At 42.0% G+C, this 22,215-nt stretch overlaps 1 protein-coding gene across 1 annotated transcript in view; it reads right to left on the reverse strand.

Annotated features, from left to right (window-relative positions):
* Positions 1 to 22,215, reverse strand: part of ITPR2 (inositol 1,4,5-trisphosphate receptor type 2) — a 241,951-nt gene that overhangs the window by 100,253 nt on the left and 119,483 nt on the right. The window contains exons 35-37 of the mRNA XM_058022044.1: positions 13,635 to 13,825; positions 12,240 to 12,382; positions 10,573 to 10,681 (exon numbers count right to left, since the gene is read on the reverse strand). Coding sequence (XP_057878027.1) covers positions 10,573 to 10,681; positions 12,240 to 12,382; positions 13,635 to 13,825 — 443 coding nt within the window. The remainder of the gene's footprint in view (positions 1 to 10,572; positions 10,682 to 12,239; positions 12,383 to 13,634; positions 13,826 to 22,215) is intronic.

Here is a 22,215-nt window from a genome sequence, read left to right on the forward strand (position 1 = left end):
CAAAAATCCAAACTCAAACAATAAAATCTGAGGTTTTCCCATGCATGATGTTATTTGCTGTGAGAGTACTTAAATATGAAGGAAAAGAAGAAATGGTTCAGCTTCCATTTTTCAAACAGCCCTTTCTAAGCCCTTATGGTTGGTTTTATTGTGAGAATTATCATGACTACAACAAAGTGCCAGCAACAACCAGGGCAAATTTAATAAAGACTGTGACATAAAACCAGAACAATCCTCTGTGCCATCCTGGGTGAATTTACTGACCAGCCCACACTTTATTGCTAGCAGTGAATTACCACTGCTAACATCCTCTGCCTCACAAAAGCAACCTAGTTAATGTGGGTCTCCTTGCAAAATTAAGAATACTCAGGCTGCACAGTCTGTTCTCCAGGAACATTTTTTAGCCCCTCCGAAAAACCTGTAAAAGCAGAACTTCCCAACGATGTGCAGGGCTTCCAGCATTTGTTTAAATGCAAACGTTTTCATTTTTAGAGAGCCACAGTCAAATATTTGTATATTTAGACGAGTTTGGTTTCTTAAAATGCTGAACTGCACCCAGTAGAGCAGCCTGGGAGGAACCTTAGAGCTGGGAACCTCTAACTGGTCACAGCTGAGAAAACACCTGGTTCAAGGGAAGCTTGTTGTTCCTCTGGAAGCAGTAAGGAGTCTTAAAGCTGAAAGACCTGAGAGTTAAGGTTACCTAAATTTCTTTTGCAGCAGAGACAGGCAGACTGGTATCCAGCCCTACTGGATGGAGGGCTAATAGGACACAAATGCTACTGTAGACAGCTAAGGAGTCAAAAAATCAAGTTTTTTGCATGAAAGGAGAAAAGTAGTAAAAAAAAAAAATAAGTCAGGGGGAAGGGTAAAAAGCTTGCAGGAAAAAGGAATATAAGGAGACTTTGCTGGTGTAACTGCTTAGTAAATGGAGACAAAATGTTTTGGACAAGTCTGCCAGAAGGAGTTTTCAGAGTGACAAGGCCCTGTTCCCAGCTCCCAGTGACAGCTCTGTACCTGGAGTTACCAACACCAGCCCCACCCTGATGAGCACATTTCCCTGTGCCCCAGCTGAGGGCCAGCACTGCCCCTTGCTGGCACCCCTGGCAGTAGAAACCATACCCTAATGTGAGCTCTGAGTATTCTGCTCTTTTCCCCACAAACTGCAGAGGTCAGGTAACCATAAATGAAGCTGGCTTTATTTCAGTAAATAAACACATGCATAATTCAGCAAAGCATACTTCAAACTCTGGGATTTGTACAGTAGAATTGGAAGAACAGACACTCTGAAGACTCAGAGAAATCCCAAATAAACTATTTGTAATTAAAAAATCTCATGATTTTCAAACCAAATCTCGTGATTTGTTTGTGGCCTGACTCAGGGTTTTCAGTGCTTGGGGCTGGCAACTCTGACTAAGCAGGGATATGAAATAAGAGCGAGAGTGACTGCCCGCCAGGCTTCTGTTTTCCTGGGACAGAAGACAAAGCAGCTCTGACAATTCCAGCTGGCAATACCATCCAGGCACTCCTCCAAGGCCAAACATGCTGGGTAAAATCCTCATCAGACCAAAAAAAAAAAAAAAAAGGGAAGCCTATCAGAAGCAGTTACTGTGGTTGCTTAATAGCTGTTTTCCAAAGTTCAATATAGCATATATTTTCTTTTTCTTGAAAAGGGGGAGATGGGCCACATTACAGACTAATCCCTAGCCAGATGTCATTAGTGATGAAGTCCCTTAGAAATTACATCAGTTTGAAACGAATCAGAAAACAGTGAGTTTCCATTTCCTCCTCCTGCCTGGCTAGACAGAGACCTTGGGATCAGCTTTTATCCACAGCCTGGAATCAGCCCTCCTCTGTGTCTTGCTTGGTGTGGCAGGGGTGTTAAGCAAGTAATTGCAACCATTAAAAAGAAAAATAGCTCACTTGCTCCTGCTCCCCATCCCTGTCAAATAGCAGCTCCTTCATTAGGCTTCCCAGGAGCTGTCTCAGCACTCTGCAGGAGACTCTCCCTGCTCCTGGTGGAGGTGGGTGCACCCAGCTGTGGCACACATCTCCAGCCACCGCCCCTGCGTGCTCCTGGGGATGCCAAAGCGGCAGCTGTCCCCTCCCTCCTGGCGACCCCAAGTGTCCCCTCACAGCTGGGATCTGCTAAGACAGCCTGGGCAGGGAGTGGAATCTAATTTCCACCCCTGTGCAATGCCCAGCCCTCCCTCTGCCTGCTCACAGGGTGATGGATGAGGAGCAGAAGCACAAAAAGAGGTTGAGGAGAAGGGCCTTGCTGGGTCTTAGGGCTTTTGCTGCCCCTAGTAAGGCAAGAGCATGCTCCATCCTGGATCTGAAAAGGATGTATCTTTAATTCTTCGTGCTTGGACCGACTAAACCAGAACAATATCATAGACTGATATTTTCTGTAGAAACTCAGTGCCTGAAACACATTTCTGGATCGTAAATCTTGGACTAGAGCAGTTTATGTAATGCCACCTATTCACGCTGCCCTAAGTAACCATAACTAACCATTCCATTATAATGAGTCCATTATCCCCTGCTTTATTGTATTTTCTCTTAAAACAGAGATCAAAGATTTGGATCTAGTGGCATCATGCCGATTTCATTTTTATTACTGGCTCCCTAGGTCTATCATAAATATTCATTGGCCATCCTTAATACAAGGCATTGAATTCTGCTCACTGCTATCTCTGGTGCGACTGCAAAGTACAAACAGGGTTGTTGCTCAAACATATTAAATAAAGCAGCAGCAAATTTGTGATAGACAACAACAACAACATCAACAGCAACAGAAAAACAACAACAACAACAAAAATCTCCCCGCAAAAAACCAAAAAACCCCCCCAAAACAAAAACAAACAAACAAACAAAAAAACCCAAAAACAAACAAAAAACCCCCACCCCCAAAACCAAAAAAACCCAAACCACCCAGAGAACAAAAGAACCCTTTTCCCCTTCCAAGGAATTCAGAACCAAAGGAGACATTTTCCCTTGTCCCCTCCAGGACTACTGCAGACATTTGCCTGCTGTGGGAATTGAGCCGTGCAGCAGCAGCAGCTGCCCTGCTGCCACAGACAGGAGATGTTTCTGAAAAGTCCACAGTTGCCACACTGTGGTCTCTGTGATACTGCAGCACTCTCTGTGCTTCCCAGCAAGAATTATAACCATTACCTGGCAGTGGGACTGAAACTGCTCATAAATGTGGCCTTTCCACAGAGGAATTAATTCTGAGAAGGGAATGGGAAGCGCGTGGGGAGAAACATCTTCCAGAATCAGTCAGGGAAAAGGTCTATGCAGTTTTATTCTCCTGACTCCCAAAAAGCTTTGCAACCATCCCAAACATCAGGGTGCCTGCTGATGTTTCCCTCACATGTTCCTCTGTGCTCCCTTCCCACCTCAGTGTAGCTGCTCCCAGGGTATGGAAAGCCCTGCTGCACCCATGTCAATTGCTCCTGCTCTCAGATAAGCACAAAGGCTCCTTGGGATGTCAACTGGGCACTTAGAACAACCACCAATCACTAAAACTAGGGTGGTCATAGGAATTATGTTTTTATTCCTGTTAAGTAACACTGAGAGCATTAGCACATATCATTCTAAACAAGACCATCTACTCCATTAAAACCAAAACAATATGCTGAGACACCAAATTAACATTCTAATATTTATCCTATTACTGTAACTCCATTATGGAGGTAAAAGAAAAAGAGAAGGAATAGCAATAAATAACCTAAAATAAATATTTACATTTATGAATCTATCCTCACACAAAACTCCACACACCTGGAGACATGAACCATATGATAAAACTGTTGACTCATTTTACATATTAACTTACAACATATCTTTGGTCATTTATCTAGTCCTTGCCAATCTAAGATCTGCAAGAACCTTCCACTAAATTCCTAAAAATCTGCTTTATTCATAATTTTAAATATAGAAATAAAACAAATCAGGGAGAAAACCTTGATTCTGATATCTTCATGATGTAGAATTTGATTCAAAGAGCTACAGTGAGCATGGAATTTAACTTCCAGATGTACTGAAGTCTTTAGTGAAATTCATTTCACCTGTATTCCAAACAACTAGAAAATCTAGTTGCTGTTGTTTACAAAAAGGATCCTGATCAGTTCCATGAATATTGTACCTGAGTAAGGTGAGATGAATCATCCTCAGAGCTCTAACAGTTTCATTTATCAAACAGCTCTCTTCTCTTGCATTCTTTTTTATTTGTTTTTAATGAATAGCATTGTCAATAGAGAAGGATGTCAGACAGTTTGCAGGCAGTTAAGATTTTCATGCTGGTTTGCTCTTCTTAAGAGCACATCCATAGGAAGGTGTTAATGTGAAATAAGAAGGGCAAACCCCCTATGTCCCATACACTGTGCAAAGGGCAAATTCCAGAGCAGAAATTGGTCATTTGAAGTTCAGAGTAAGGAACAAGCTACTCCAGTTTTATTGGTTTGGTTGATGCTGTTTTAATCAGTACCTACAAAAAATATTTTACAGCATCAGATGCTCCTTTAGAGGAGAGACGATGTATGTGAGAAGGGCAGATGATTTAAGTTCTAAAATAATTTATCAATCAGGATTTGGGGCTTAATATTTCTGAAAAAAAAATGGATAACAACATACCATAATCTTAAAATTTGATAAATATGAGCTGCTGAGAGACTACAATCTTTTGGATGAAATGTGTTAACAACCATGTGTCTTTACAGCCTGGGCATCCTGCCATTAGATTTGTTTGTGACTTGAAGAACAAACAAACAAACAAACAAAGGAAAAATAACCAAGGTTTGAGACAAAAAAGAGTAAGTACCAGAGAGTAGTGGGCACCACTGCTCACTGAACTATCACCTGGGACAGAAGTACCTTTAGGTCTCTGGAGATCCTTTATTTGCATCATGGTGAGTTAACAATTATGCATATTAAAGAGAGGGCAAAATCATGACTGCAGTGTAGTTAGGCCTGTGCTCACTGCCCCTGCAGCAGATTAAACTGCTCCTGCCTTTCACTAGATCAGGACCTGCACTTTGTAGGGTGTCAGGAGGGCTGCCTTCTCAATTACCTGTCCTTGATACACGAATTTGAGTTTCAAGTTCTTGTCCAGCTCAACAAGGGCAATGCATTCTGCCTGAAACCACCCAGGCACAGACCCTTGTAGGTGCCTCACAACTGGCCCAAGCACAGTGGCTCTCAACAGGCTTCTCAAGGTGACACAAGCAGGTGACAGTCCAAAGCTGGAGCAAATCTCCAGGGCCTGTTACTTTCAGAAAAAAAAATCCCCTTAAAAATAAGTCACACATTTCATATACCCAGTTCTCCCAGGTTTTGCATCGGTAACAAATGGACGTGATCGAAAATCCAGCAGAATATCTGGGGGCTGTCCAGCAGCATTGTCCTTTCAGCCCAGAGCAATGCACTTCACAGGAGGGAAAAGGGGTACCCCAAAGATGCTAATTCAGAATATTCTGGTTGATGCTGCCTGTCACAGCCCCAGAAATGTGCAGCAATAACAACACAACAGTGATGGCCCGAGGCTCTGAGCGCTGTGGCTGACAACACCTGGCTAGAACAAACAACACCATCACCATCACATGCCTTCTGGTGTCCCTCTGCTTAATTATCTCAGCTTGAAGCCTGGAGGGGGAAAAGTGAAACTGTGCTCATTTGTTTTTCTGTAGATTTTTCTCTCTTTTGTAAAATGTCAGTGCGTGGGTCTAATGAGAAATTACCACACTTTCAGGTTCTGACCACGTCCAGTGTTTAGTCTTGCATATCTGAAAGCTCTGCTGCTCCTGCCACTGCAATTACTGGCTTAGATGATTCAGGGTGAGAGCAAAGCTTGAATGCTGTGCTGCAGTGAATTCCTGGAGGCTCTGGTTCTGCAGCTGATCACCACCTTCACACAAAGCCTCTCCAAAACTGAGGGGTTTCTCCCACTTCTGTTTGAGTTTTCACTCATCATTTAACTCCCATGACAAAGCCACAACAGCAGGTTTTTGACCACATAGGAAATGCTGGTCCACAACCAGGCTGGCACTGCTGGAGATAACCAAGCATTCTTCCTCCCTGCACCTCCAGTCCCTCCCTGTGAGCTGGTTTATTAAGGAGTGAGTTTTTAATGCAGGACGCTGCAAAAGTGTCCTTTATCAGCTAAAATAGATAAGTGATTTCGTAAAAAATTCAGTACAAATAGCACTGAGCATGAATGTTCTCCTGTGGTGTTTCTGACCCCCTCTCACCTTGCAGGCACACTGAGTTTTCCCTGTTGACAACAGGGAAAAACAGGCCAGTGCACAGGTATATACATCAGCACAAATAAAACTGACAGCAGAAACAGGGAAAAATTAAATGTAATTCTTCAAAATGCCTGCAGTGCCACTAACCCAAAATATGAGTAGTAACACAAATAAAGGAATTTGGATCCCACTCTCCCATTTAAAAGAAGCTTTCTTTTGAGGTATGATACATTCAGCAAGCAACACATTTTCAAAATTATTCTCTTTTTCCTCCTCTTTTTTTTTTTTTTCACCTACAAATGCTGTTTATCTGAAGGTTGCCTAATTTGCAAATGCAAATAAGTCAAATCATCTTAAAAAGATGAGGCTATAGAATAGAATGCAGTTTAAGTTGAGAATGTCTGTGATTCAATGAGCTGCAATGCTGGGACACTGTAGTGGCTCCCAAAATCTCCTGGCTTCTAAAACCCATTGAGGCCATTTACCCCAGCAGAAAAAGACCTGCAGCTCCCACTGGCTTCAGCTTGCCTGGTAGATCAATACAATAATAAACTGGCACAACTGCTTTTGACAAACTCACTGGAGTTTTGTCAACAGCTCCACATGAAAAGATTCAGTTCTTCTGGCACAAAATGACCAGAGCCAGCGGAGGCCGTATCTGGGACCACAGCTTACAGGAATAAAATACATTTTTATTTCCACCAAATTTTCTTTCTCATGTATATTTGGTGGTATTCCTGCAAACAAAGGGGAGAGGACAGCTTACATTTCATATCTAAAGTTGAATGCAGAAACATTAACCCTGCAAAACAAAAGGCCACAGAGCTACTTCTATGATTTTAAATCATGATCTAGTACAAATGTCTAAGAGAAAACCCAACATTTTCATGAGTTTTTTTCCAAAAAAAGGCAAAAAGCTCAACTGCTTATTTCTGACAATTAAGCAGCTTACAGAGTCTTTGTTCTACTGACACTTAAAAATGCAGTTTTCAATTATTTATACTGAAGTTCAACACCTAAAAGAGGAAGGAAGAGTATAAAGTGTGAGCTCGGCAGCACAGGCACCCCTTCCTGAAGGGTTCCATTCATTTACAGCAGTGTTCTCAAAGGAGCTGCCTTAGGGAGGGACACACTGGCCTGGATTCTGCCACATTCTGTAACATCCTCGCATCCACCAGCACATCTGATGAGGTGTAATATACACCTGTTACAAAATGGTAACAGGGAGGATATTCTTCCCCCAGAGGTGCTGACCTGATTTATGAACAGCTGGGAGATCAGCAGGTTGTCCCTACCCAAGGCATTGTCATGCCAGCCGCTAGAGTCAGCCAAGAAGTCCACATGAGCACCATTAGATCAAGAGTTCAACAATTTAATTTAAGCTTCTGAACCCTCTCTGAAGATGCTGCACCACCCTTCCTGGCCCAGCAGCTCTGTTGTATGGACAGACACTTTAAGCAGGGCAGCAAGGTAATGCTAAGCTTTTAAACTGCTCCAGTCATTTGCAAAGTAAGCACACATCAGTCTACACGTCTCAGGTGCTTTTGGAAATGTTACTCAGATTCAAACTGAGGTGTATAAATAGGTCCAGAGGCAACATTCACACAGAAATTAAACTGATATCAAGCACTACGGTGAAACACAAAAAGATATGCCTAAAAAATTCAAAAATCCCAGTCCAAGATCCTTCTGGTTTTGCAAAATGGGTATAAAAACTGCCAGTGATTCTAAACCCAAACATAGATGGGGCACATCTAGTGCAAGCACAGTCCTTTCTGCCCCTCCTGCTTTTCTTCTCAAATAGTCAGTCTGAAGCAAGCTTTAGATAAATACATTTAGATAGTGCAGTAGCTCTCTCTGAACAGAGGCAATGTGAGCTCCCTACACCCTGCTTTCCCCAAGTGTTTTAATGCTGTTCTGGAAGAGAGGGGCTGTAGATCAGGTTTCACTCCAGTTGGTGACCTAATCAATACAAACAGGGCTAGGACTCAATGCAGAACTCCCAGGAGATTGCAATAATCACCCACAATTACTTATGAAAGCCAATCAATGGCCAGGAGGTTTTATGTCTCATTTATATACCTTAAATCAAACTTCTGAAATTAAACTTTGATTCTCAGCACAATTAGATGCTGTAGTGCTCAGCAAGACAAGGCACAAGTGAGTGCTGCCTCAGAGGCTGACTGCCAGGAAATCCAGGGATGTGGAGCCAGGAGAGCACCAGCGACCTGAAACTCACCACCAAGGGGAGGTGCAACAATAGAGTTGATATAGTGGATGCAGGAATAGGTATAAAATCAGTGAAATAAGCCCCTACTCCTATTTTGCCTCCTGTTTCTTCAGCAAATGACATAGGCTACCTTCCAGTGGTCAAATGAAGGACAAAGACAGTAGAAGGTGCTCAGTGGTAGGAATTAATACAAATAGAAAGCAGGAAATATTATTTCATTATTTCATCCTTCTTTCTCAGTGTGGGAAAGTCTGCAGAAACTGGAGGTTGACCATTTCTGTCAGGTTTATCACAGAAAATGCAATTTGATGGGTGATTTGCAAACTCAGGCTTCCTGTCAAAATGTCCCACATCCCCCTGTAGCTTTGTTCTGGATATGACCATTATGTATTTACTACTATTTTTATTTTTTTTAATATCTGCATGCCATAGTTGAATAACTTTGCAGGCAGTGAGATCACAGCCCAAAAAAAAAGATGGGAAACACGCACACGAGGCCATTCATTGTGCTATTTTTACTGTTCTGAAGTCCATGGCATTGAACAATGACTCATAAGAGTAGCAAGCCAGAGAAGCACTTGCAAAGCATATCCAAGCTTGTTTATTCACATATTTGTTTGCACTGATTCATCACATTCCTCAGTGTAAAACCAATGGGACTCCAGAGGAGGCACGGGGGAGAAATTCTGTTCAGAAAGAGCTTTTCCACCCACCATACACCCCCAAGATGGTGGAGGTCACATGAGGGATTTGGCAATACACCTCCTTTACCCACTCCTGAAAAGCAGAGCCCTTACAGACCTATGGAGCACATTGCCTCTGATGGGAATTCCCTCCCTTAACTCTGTCTCCCTTTATCAGCAGCCAAAGCAGGGTAGAAGGAGCAACTAAAACAAGCAAATCTTGTTGCTTGTTTCAAGTCCTACATTAAATGTGTTGCCTTTTTTCCTCCCCTGTAGTCCTGAGATGAGGTTAACTTATGGTGGGTCTATGTAGTTCTTTTAAGGAGGTTTAGAAAAGGTTAGTTACAAAAGCAAATTCTTCTTCCAATGTGATGCAGTGGTGTTATGCACCCAGAATGCTATTATAATAAATATGAATAATAATCAAGAATAATAATAATTTTCATGATTGAATAATAATCATTACAATGTTACCATTAATAATTTGAATAATAATAAAAATCAAAAAATTTCCCCTGTGAAATTCTCTTCATGACATTAAAAAAGAATTTGCCCAGGCCTAACCACAGTTTTCTTTGAGGAGGAGGTGAAGATGGGGTTGGTTTCCTCTGCTTACACTGGTTATTTTTGCACAGGGCAGGTCTGATGTCAGCACTGAGAAATTAAATGATAACTCCATGATTCATATTTAAGAGTGAGTAATGCTGAAAGGGTTTGGGGAATACCCAGAAATATGGATAAGAGGAAATTACACAAAAGACACTGGGATCAGGCTCAGAAAGAACAGAGACAGCTGACATCTACATCTGAATCTGCCTACTGATAGCCAAAGGAACAGGCAAAATGAAAGAGGCATTTGAAAGACTTGGTTTTGCAAGAGAAAACTGGGCAATGAGGGGAGAGAGGAATGCAAGAAATAATTAGACACTTACAGAGTACAGACTATGTCACTTCTTCCCAAAACTGGCAGCTCTGCTTAAACATTGCAGATTTCCTTTCACACATTTGGGAGCATTAAAAAGCATGTGGAGTACAAAAGTCTGGCACCACAGGCAGCAGGGAAAAGCTGTACAATTGCAATTAAAAATCCCTATATTTCCATTGATTTTATGGTAAATTCGGGGATGACAAATTAATACTAATCTCCAGAAATAGAGAATATCCAATCTATAATAATTATACATTGCCACTGCTAATTCATTTCATCTTGCTTGCCTTGACTCTTATCAAGTCCCTCACACAGAACTGTGTAAGGCAGAGATTTCTTTTGTTCCAAACCAACTTTCTCCCTTACCACACTGTTCCTAAGACACCAGGTTAGCTCTAAAACATGCACAAACCTGAAACCACGTGAGATTCTGTTATTAATACCATGCTGTTAGTTCTATATTTAATATTAAAGTGGAAGCAGTACCTCTTCTGCAAAGTTGGTTTTCTTGTCAAGCATTTCTCGTAAAGTTTGGAGGATTTTAATGCAGAGCTTTTCTTCTTTCTCCATTAGCTTCTTTGTGTGATTAATCAACCTGAAAGTAAAATATTAAAACTTAAAGAGCATTACACATTGTTGCTAAGCCATGCTGCAATTTCTTTATGCAAAAATTGCCCATCACTATATTTTTCCTCAAGGAAAGGAAATAAAAGTGGTCAAGAGAAATCATAATTAAAAAGGAAATGGGACTTTCAAGGTGTTGGGAGATTTTGGTGCCAATTTGCATATCTTACTGCCCATACAGAAGACAGAATTCTACATCCACTTTTTTTGAGGGTTTACAGTTTAAGATCCAGACTTGCTATTTCATCCTTTCTTTATTTAAAGGTAACTTATTTTAACCATTATTTAAAGGTAACCAGTGTTAACCATGCATCTTGCAAACTTTAAAAGCTACAACCTTCACACCTTCCAACTTCTATGATGGTTATAATATATTTATGACATAATTAGCAAATGGTATTCAGCCAAAAGGATTTCCAAAAACCCTTACATGGAAGTGTTCAGAAATACAGACATTTGGATGAAACATCATTGTTGTTTACATTCACACAACCACTTGACAAGCCAGAAAACAAGGTCCATTTCTGTCTCCAGCTATGACTGTGACAGGAGTTTGGATTTCAGTCAGCTGAAGCCAATACCAGAAGCAGCCTTTCTGTCTTTGTGCAGAACAGATCTGTGCACAGGTCCTTGCACCGGTTCACACATTGCTGGAGAAATGTTTGTGAAAATAGGAAGGGAGGAAATCTGAAGGCCTTGGAGAGGTTTTGGGGTTTTTTTGCATTTTGATGCTGGCTTCAAACAGGAGTTTAGACAGAGGACATGGGATGGGATAGTATCAAAATTTAATTTTTATTTTTTGAATTTTACCAAACATATAAAACATATTGTTATAATGCTACTTCTGCAGAATATGCAAATACCCAAGGAATCAGGAGAGCTGCCAAATGCATTCATTTCTCCTAAGTTATCTCTGTTTAAATTATAGTTTCTCAAGGGCGGGGAGGGCATCTCACTTGAGGACTAATAAAAAATTTGCAAGACTCTATTCCAATGCACAGACTGCAAATAAAACAACTAATAATTCAAGACCAGATAGGGGTCTCAGTGAAATGTATTTTCAAAGAGCTGTTGGCAGTTTAAAATAAAAATATCAATTTGCTGTACCAAAAAAAATCTAACAAAAAACCCACGAGCCTTGAGCGGCTCACTGCTTCATTATGATTTCTTGAAAATTCTGCTGTGGAAAATCTTAAGTTTCTGTTGTAGATTTGGTGAAATGTAATAGCAAAGTAGCCCATTGAGAAAACAGAAGTAGGCTGAGCCTACCACAATTTTAACAAGCTACTAAAATCCCATTTTTAGCAGGTAAGGCAAGCAACCCCTCTCACTCTGTGCTCTCCAGACAACAAAACTGTTGAGAAATATAAAATATGGATCAAAGGACCTCACTTTAAGATTTCAACAGTCAACTTGGTCACCTGCATGCTTAAGTCTCTGCTGAAAACCAGAGATAAATGCTGTTGAAAAAGTTAAAACCCTGCCATCTTTCCCAGAGAAGCAACCAGGCCCCTCTGCAGGCCACTTACTTGGACATGAAGGCGCCACATCTTATTCTGGCATCGCTGCCCTCAGGGAACAGGAGCTCTGGGCTGTGCAGCACATCAACCAGCACTGAGAACTCAGCTTGCATCATGGGTGTGAACTGCTGCTCCAAGGAGGACACCACGTCCTGGGGGGACACAGAACATCCATAACTGCAGGAGAACTACAGCAACGTGCTGTGGAGTCGCACAGTTCACTGTGATTCACCGCCTGGCCCAGTGGGATGCCCAGCTGCAAGAGCCCTGGGAAGCCCAGGTGGCTGCAAAGCCACCTCAAGCCTTTCTTCACACCACTCCTCACACAGGGCAAGGGGGACAAGGTGCCCATTATTACTCTCTTTCAAATTTCTCCTCTGCAATAGTGCTCACAAAACCTGTGGCAACAGTTAGGATGACGGTGTGCTGGAAAAACAATGCTCACCACACACAGTTAATGTGTCACCTCAGGTTTTGTGTCCTTGGTGTTTAAGGCACCTCCATTTGTCTGTGTCCTGCTGTTTTCTCAAGTCATAAACCCCTGCTGGTGTTTAGGCTTTACATGCACAAGGTGATCTCCATCTCATGGCAATCTCCAGTGACACAAACATGACCTAAAGCCTCCAGTATCTCCTCTGCAGCCAGGACAGGACACGTGGCCATAAAAAGGCAGAAAGGAGATGCTGCTCTGTGGAGCACTTCAAGGAGAACACAACTTGAATATTGTACACAGTTTTGGGCACCACAATGTAAGTGTCCAAAGGAGGGACATGGAGTTGGTGAAGGGCCTGGAGGGGAAGCCACACAAGGAGCAGCTGAGGGCACTGGTCTGTTCAGCTGGAGAAGAGCAGGCTGAGGTCAGAGCTCACAGCAGCTCTGCAGCTTCCTCAGGAGAGGAAGAGGAGGTGCAGGCCCTGCTCTCTGCTCTGTGTGACCAGGGACAGGACCCAGGAATGGCTGGAGCTGTGTCAGGGGAGGGTCAGGGTGGATATCAGGGAAAGGTTCTTCCCCAGAGGGTGCTGGGGCACTGAGCAGGCTCCCCAGAAATGGTCACAGCCCCAAGGCTGCCAGAGCTCCAGGAGTGTTTGGACAATGCTCTCAAGCTCAGGGTGGGATTGTTGGGGATTGTCGTGTGCAAGGCCAGGGGTTGGACTCAATGATCCTCATGGGACCCTTCCAGCCCAGCTCATTCTGTGATATCTCCTACCCCTCTCTGACTTCTGCAGGAGCCAAATTCTGATCTTGAAGAGCTGAGCCTTTTCAGCCATCCCCACACAGAAGTTCAGTGGCTTCTCTCATCCAGCACTAAAAATGCACTGGGCCTGTCTCTGGTGTTTTCCACACCTGGCACACGTGAGATACCTGCAGTGCCACTGCTGCCCAAGCCATGTGCTATTTCTGTACCTGCAGTTTCTCTATGATGTTCCTGTAATCCCAGGCAGGCCCACCAAGAGCTTCCTTGAAGCGAGGTCCAGTGCGGGCCGACATCCTCCAGCCCATGGCTGCCCTCTGCACCATGTTGGAGTGACTCTTCATGAACAAGGTGTTCACCTGACTGTCCAAATCCACTGGAATCGCAATCCCACGGTTCTTTGCTTTCATAGGAGGGAAAAACACAAGACATTTACAGTGGGAAAAACTTGGAAATCTTACAGAGATCATGGCATGCAACAGCCTGGTCTCGTTGAAGTTAAGGGGCAGGGTGATATCACTTCAACAGGTTTTAAAAATAAGGATCCTAAAAATAAGAACCCTTTAAAATAAGCATCCTAAATAGTAGAAATCAGCCATAATCTAGTTAAAGAAAGCAAGTTGTACTATTTTAAATGAGATGAGAATAATTTCCAGTATGTATTTTCACAGACACAGATATATTTTTTTAAACAGAATAATTTTTTGACTAACTTGAAAAAAAAATCCTAACTTGAAAAAAAAGAGATATTAATAAGAGTAACAAAAGGAGTATGTGTTATTTCAGCAGTTAGTTTTACTCTATTCAGAAGCAAATTCTAAAATTTTTCTTTCTAGCAGACATAGGCACATTTATCCAATTTATCCCAAGTACTCTCTGTTGCTTTACTGTATATTCCTCTTGTGAAGACCTTGAGGAACCAAGTGCATACAAATTAAATTTGAAAAAGACTATCTCCTTCTCTCTGGGTTTCCTACACTGCTAAAGCCTGGTTTCCTAGATGGTGCCTGGATGCCACTGCAATGTATCCAGTAGTTAATAAACACCCGATAGTCTAACTGATAGTTTAAAAAAAATTAATCAATCACTAAAATTTGCAATTATTTTCTTCTTTTTAGACTTTAGAGGTAGGAAATAACAATAGAGAGAGTATCAGAATAAAAAAAAAAATTGAAGAGACTTGCAGGAATTCTTGCAGGGCATCCACTATTAAACTACTATGGCATCCTGAACTGTTGTTTGAAAAGGAAGTTTGAAAGGCAGCGTTAGAAGGTATCTGCCCCCTCCCCCAGTAAAATCTTTGTGTTAGCTGCTCCTTTCCATCCCACTGGAGATCAGAGTGACACTGTTCTCTGGCTCAGCATGAGCAATCTGAAATTCAACCAATAAACAAAAGTTTGCCCCATCCCTGGAAATGTTTCAGGCCAGGTTGGATGTGGCTCTGAGCAAGCTGGGATAGTGGAAGGTGTCCCTGCCCATGGCAGGGGGTGGAGCTGGATGCTGTTTAAGGCCCTTTTCAACACAAACCATTCTGTGAGCCTATGGTCAATATCTCTGAATGACCAGGTTGTGTTCCAGTGATTAGGCTCTGTATTCTATGTCATTTCACTTAACTTTTGTGGCACAGCTTATGTTTAATAAAAACTTAAAAATAGAATGGAGCAGTTCTAATCCATTTGTCATAATGACCAATAATTAGTAATTTTTCAGTTTTCCTTATTGAAACAAGCTGAAATTTAAAAAGCAATTAGCCCAAATTGCAGTTCTGCACAATGTTTCTCCGAGGCATTTCCCCACTGTTCCTCACTAACACACTTTCCACGGTGGAGGGAGGCATCAAAAATACCCCACCTCTTCCTCCCAGCTCTAAAATACATCCAGCTTTATGTGCTGAACCTGTGAAGTCAGCAGGTGCCCTTCTGTCCCAAGCAGCCCATGCCTCCAGCCCCGGGGAGGACGTGCAGGCAGAGGCACCACACAGCTCTGATGAATGAAGGCTGCAGTGCTGCCAAGCACAGTGAGTCACAGATCCCAGGCACAAACTTTCTCTTCCCTCAGGATTAGACTGAAATGACAGCTTTTATTATAAACCTAAATCTGGCTGTGACACCTCAACCCCCAGCCTCAGAGACTGTGGCAAGGGCGTTCTGTCATGGGGCTCTCTTCCCTTTAATGGATCCCACAGGTTCAGGGCACCCTCCTCTCTTCCCACTGCAAGGTTGGATCCTGATGCAGGACTGGGGCTTCCCCCATGGATCAGGCTGTTCCATTGGGATGGAAGAGAACTCTCTAAATCCATTTCTGGCAGGCACTTTTATTTAAACGGTTGGCCACAGGGAATTGAAAAAAAATTAGTTTAAGCTGGGAAGACACAAATTGACTTCTCCTTTCCACTCTCCATTTGTTTTGAAGGCAAGTTCCTGATTAACATGTGGAAAATGCCATGTATGGCTGGCCATTATTTCTAATGATTGTTTTTCCATGTAATTCAACTGGGCTGTTTTTCAAAACACATTTGCCCTGTTGCTGCTGACTTTACTAGATAAGTCCAATAAAGTTCTGCCAGGGTGGGTAGGGTGCTGCAGCCTATTAATCCAATTTATTGTGTCCTAATGTCAATCACTGGAATGCTACTGGACAATGCTCACTTCTCAATTAAGTGGAGTGTATGCAGAATCCTGATATATTGAAGAATAAATTTAGCAATGGGGAGCACACTGTTCAGAGGAGAACCCAGACTTCTGCAATCCTAGAGATGCCATTTGAAGTTAACAACTTCCATCAGTGTCTGAGGAGCAGTCAAGGACTATGATTGTTCAAAGAGTTGGAGCTAATTAAAACTATCACAAAGAAAACCAGAGAGAGAAAAAAATACTCCTTTGTTTTGAGCAGTTCTTACATGTATAATTCCATTTGTAATTAAGATTTGTATTGGTTGTCAAAGGGCACTGTTGAAGTCTAAGCTATAAACAAAGCCTTTGTCTTCTTATTTCTTTTCAGCTTGTAGAAAGTATTATCTTTCATTTGTTTCACATTTCATTATTTAAAACTACATGAAACATATTTTTACATTTTGGAAAGCTGATGAACAAATGTGAACATAAATATTTATTTTTAATTTAGGTGTTGTAGGCTGCTTTCCTCTTCAAAATGTGTCAATCTCCCTTAAAGTATCAACATCAAATATTTAAAAGCATGTTTATTTTTGTTCCACTTAGAAATACTTTTGGACAGCACTCAAACTTGCAAAGTATGGTTAGAGTTAGTAGACAAAGGAGCCAAGATGGGGTAAAATTCTGTCTTTTATCTGGTGAATTTGGGAAAAAGCTATGTGGCTGTCTGTACATAAGTATTCAGCAGGATACTTATCAGGATAGACTCAATTATCCTTGTGGGTCCCTTCCAGCTCAGAATATTGTGTGGTTCTGTGATGCCTTCAGCACAGGTAAATTCTGCCCTGCAGTGGAGGAACGTCCCAGGCTTACACAGTGCCCATTTGCCACCTAGGGCACTGTGCACAGGGCTAATTACATCCTGAATATACAGCACCATTTTGCCAGTGTCAGAGGAGATGGAATTTCTGGGAAATCCTTTAAACTACTAACTCTCAATCTGCTGCTCCCAATTATCTCTCAGCAAGAGAGCCAAGAGGAGCCAAGACAAGTGAGCAAACACAACCCATGGCAGTGGTAAGAAACACAGTACTGTGAATTCAGCCTGGTCTCAGCAAAATGCCCTGCCCTATGCTGGATGAGTCTGTGGGCATCCAGTGATCAGCAGCTTTCCTCCCCCTTACTGCTTAAACAATGAAAGAGTACTCAAAAACTCAAAAGAACAGGGCACCAGGAATGCCAAGAATCAAGCAGGTAAAAATCAAGGCACTCTGGACAAGCAAGCTGCAGCCAAGTCCCAGGAGCACAGTCCAGCTGCTCCCAGAGAGGCTGAAATGGGCCCAGGTATTATTTTGTTAAATTACCTGCATGTAGTTCTCTTCACAGGAGCACAGCAATTGGACCTATTTCAGGAATGCCTCCTGAAGCACCGTCCTTTCACTGTGGTGCTGCCTGTGTCTGAGGAGCAATTCAGTCCTAAGGATTTCCAGGAAGTGGCCCTTGCCTGTAATTTTCCCTGGATGCCCATTCTGCAGAATAATCTGTCTTGCCATAAGGAACCTCGCTGTTCTCACTATTTCCACCTACTGCTCCGTCACTTTAAATGTCACTCCATTAGCTTCTGCAGTATATACAGAACTCACCAGAGTGTGGTGGCTTCACAGCTAATTAACCCTGAAGCATCCCTGGTGTGGGTTTTCAGGGGGACACGCAGGCATTTGGTCCCTAAAGCCCCTCAAGGAGGAGAGTGCCAGGCAGTATGGGTCAGGAAAGGTCCCCAGCTGTAGCTGGCTGTGAATCCTTTGCTCTGCTCCCAGTTTACACCCCCTGGTAGTCACAGACAGCTCTATCATGTTCTCCCACACTTCCCAGTTGTCACGTAACAGAGTGATGCATATTTAGTTCAATTAATTTTGTTCCATAAATCAGTCCCTCCAGCTCCTTAATCATTTACTGACTGCTTAACAAATGCATTCGGATGGAGAGACACTAATGCTAGCAACAGCAAGACTTTTTAAGGGAAATAAAAGCTTTGTGTAGACAAGACACAAACCTGCCAATCTTGTACCCTTCACTTGGATGTTTTTTTCCAACAGAAAATCTACGCTAAAATATTTATCAGCCTGTAAAAAGATCATCATTGAATTTTTCTTGCAATTAGGGAAACACAAACAGTTAAAATAGAATAAAATATGTGCTTCATCTGAAATGTATTCTTCTTGCTGTCAAAAAAGTAACAACAGGATAATTATTTTATTTGAACTAAAAATTGAAAATGAAGGTCTAGCTTTTTATAAAATGGAAGAAAGATTTTAAAATTCAAATGGGAAGTGAAATAAACATACTTTCATGACTGAAAAAATTGTTATATGAAAATTCATCTATATGGACATTAAAACACACATAATCATTTCAAAGAAGCAACAAAATGTGACCTAGATTTTATGTTTAATATTTCCTATTTGTAATTTGTCAGGGAAAAGTAAAGGGCTTTAGAGGGCATAAAAGCATGGTCAAGAAGAACCAGAGGAGAGGTTTCTTTTTTTTTTGATTCTGTACAAGGAGGTATTGGTGATTTTAAATTAGGGAATAAATACTCAACTAGAAAGGACTTCAGTACACCTTCAGACCATCTGCTCTCTGTTACAGACAACCCATGCTCTTTAATATCTCTGGAAAAATTTATTGAGCCCCATTTAAAATGATGGCAGCTTATCTGCCATTCCTCCTCCCTCTGCTTTCTCTCAGCCCACTGACCAAGGACATCCTTCCAAAGTGGGTTCTAATCCTCTGATTTACAATTTAGGTTATTTACAACCTAGTGTAATTTATGTGCAGTTGGTTTTGGGTCAGCTCTGTCCTTCAGCTTAAATGTCTCTGTGACTATTTATCTTCTTAAGTACATTTAAAGAGCAACAACACAGGTCTGTGTTTTGCTAAGCAAAACATGCGGGGGTTCTGAATTCCCTTCCTGTAACAGAGTTCTCCTTTGCCCTGACCACCTCAGCAGTGCTTCCTCTGTACCTGTTCCAGCTTGGAACTTAGGAAATAGCAATCTTAAAGGGCTCACCTCAAATTGGGTAGGACGGAAACAAGAATTCTCCTCTTGCTTCTCCTGCACAACATCCTAGAACATAATCTGATAGTGGCTAATGCAATTTGGCTTGCTAACAGATTTTTTTTTAAGGGTCTGCCAAGAGACATAGCGCAACAAAATGCAGGTTCCTATCTGGCACTGTTTACTCATCTGGGAAATTCCAATTATTTCATTACTGGTGGTCACAGCACAATCACAGACAGACCATATCCTTGGGATAGACACAGTACCAGAGGAAAGATTCAATTTTTTAAAACATAATGGAGAAAACTAATGGATGCTACAGAGACAAGAGTGTAAAACAACTGAATTTATCCTTGTAACAGAAAACTGATGCTCAGAGGAGAAGATACAATAATTGCTGCCTTAATTAAGAAGCAAAGACAGTTCTTTGCATGGATCCTGAAGGACTGGTCAGGAAAGACCCTGCTTCAATGCCATTTGGGATATGTAATTTAAGATATACAATCTTTGGTTGCAAGGAGAGGTGATATTCCCCAATCTTTACAGAAAGAGCTGGTTTAAAATGCAGACTTTGAGACTGGCCTCCACCCTTCTCAACCTTGCAAAGATCGTAAAATGCATGAACTGAAAGTCCTTTGAAATAAATTATATGGTTGGATGTCTTATTTCCTCTGTTTTCACAAAGGTCTGGGTATTTTTCAGTTGTTTCTATTTTACCAGGGAGATGGGAGCGGTTTTGATTATTCACTTTTTGGACTGTATTTTCAAGCAAAAGCTCAGTTCTATGTAATAAAAGAGAAAAGGCCAAAGTGATATATGTATGTGTTCATTCTCACCAGTGTGGTAACCTGCTTCAGAAATCCATGTGAACAAGTCAACAAGTCACACACACACACACACACACACACACACACACACACACACACACATATATGTATGTATGTATATATATATGTATGTATGTATGTATATATATATGTATGTATGTATGTATGTATATATATATATATATATATATATATATATATATATATATATATATATGTAAATGTAATTTCACAAGTGTTTCTGTTCAGGCCAAGTAGCTAAATGTTTCCTGGGCAATAGAAACCTGGTGCACATTGATATCTGTGTTCCAAACCTCCTGGATCTGCTGAAGAAGAGGAGCAAGCCTCTATGCTTCCTGCTGAACTGGAGGCAGGAAAGTGCCTGGAGACAAAGCAGCAAGTGAGGCTTGAAAAGCTTATGCAGTTTTTCCCTGGTGGTAGAGTGGAGTTGAAGTACCAGGGTTATAAAAAATAAGCTTCTGTGAGATATCCTTTTGTTGACCTGGAAGGTAACACACATCCTTACAGTACTCATCAGAAAACAGATGTAATGATCTCAAGCTCTTGAGGCAGTGCTTGCATCCACCTGCCAGCAACAAACCAGGAAGCACTGAGCAGAGTGTATGTTGTTTAAACTTGCTCTCAAGTGTGTCATTTTAAAAGTGTGTCATTGTATGGATCTTTGATATCTTGGGAAATCTGTGTATGATCTTTCTTTCTTCCCCCTGAGATTCATTTGTAAATCCAGGGCAATGACACCAAAAAAAAAAATTTAAAAAAAATCATGTTTGTTCTTTCAGGTCTAAACTCCACTTATTTTTCCTCAGAAGTCTTTGGTCCCTGCTGTAAATCTGTCCAATACTCCATCTCTCTGATATAAGCAAAATCTTTTTAGAGGTTTTTTAAAGCCTGGCTGTGAAACACAAAACATTAAAACTGTAAGATTCTCAAGTCAGAAAAGGGGAAAAAATGGTCCACATATGCAGCCAACAAAAGAGCACAAGAAGGTTGCTATGTTTGTGTTGTATTATGGAAGATGCCTCCAGCTTCTCAAAGTGAGGCATCATTTTGGGCAGAGGAACACCCGACAGAGAAAGGCACCAGGCACCCACTGCAATCACAGAAGGGTCTTGGCTGTAAAAGCCTCTGGTATCCCCAGCTGGGGAAGTTTTTCCAAATATTTCCATGGAGAACAGGCCTACTCCATTAGCCCAGGCAAGACACATTTGTCACCGTGCCCAAGAACACCAAGTATCACCCACAGTTAAAATCTCTGCTGGCCAGGCAAATTTTGCACAGGGGGGTTTGTCAAAAACTCTGCTTCCACTTCTTCTCCAGCTACCTTGCTCTTTAGGGAAATCCCCCTCACCTCTTCCCTTCTGCACTGTCATAATAAACCACTCAATAAAAACGTGGCAATTGTCTGACACAACACAACTTTACCATGCTGGATATTGCTATCAGCGATGAATCCCTGAGCAGTTGTTAGGATATGGGCAAGGAAATCAGCAGTGCTGTGTGCTTTCAGGGAGCTGCTCTGAGGCTGCCAGCCCATGGCACCCCAGGGGCTCCCAGCCTGGCAGTTCCTGCTGCAGGGAAGCCCCAGAGGAGAACAGGGAGTGATGCCCTTCACTGGCAGCTCAGCTCTGCTCTGCCACACCTGACAGCACTCAAGGCATGGCTGGGGGCCCATGGGTGGGAAGCCAGAGGAGCAAGAAGGAGCCTGGACCCATAGGATAGCACAAGAGCTCACTTTAAAAAAAAACCAACGAACAAAACAACTCTAAACTATCTCCAGAAAAAAGAAAACAATGAAAGAAAGGACTGTAGTGGAGGTAGAAACTGAGTTCCACAAATAGGATACAAAGTCACATATCTGAAGCAAACTCCAGACATCAGCCATTCCTGGAGCCCCCAGAAACAAGAGGCACACAGAGGATGCCCAGCAAAGCCCTGGCACACCTGACATGAAGCTGGATCTGCCATGCCCTTAGGGTGACCTGTGGTTTCCCTCTCAGGCTGCTGTAGGGACAAGTTCAGCTTGGCTGTCTCAACAGGGCAGAATAATAGAATAATTTAGGTTGGAAAAGACCTTCAAGATAGAGTCCAAGCAGTAATCTAACAGTGCCACGTCCATCACTGCACCAAGTCTCTAAGTGCCACATCTACGTGTCTTTTAAGTACCTCCAGGGTATGATGACTCAACCACTTTCCAGGGCAGCCTGTTCCAGTGCTTGACAACCCTTTCTGTGAAGAAAATTTTCCTAACACCAAACCTAAACCTCCCCTGGTG

The sequence above is a fragment of the Melospiza georgiana genome, chromosome 4 (genome assembly GCF_028018845.1).
Source record: "Melospiza georgiana isolate bMelGeo1 chromosome 4, bMelGeo1.pri, whole genome shotgun sequence".
Classification (NCBI taxonomy): Eukaryota; Metazoa; Chordata; class Aves; order Passeriformes; family Passerellidae; genus Melospiza; species Melospiza georgiana.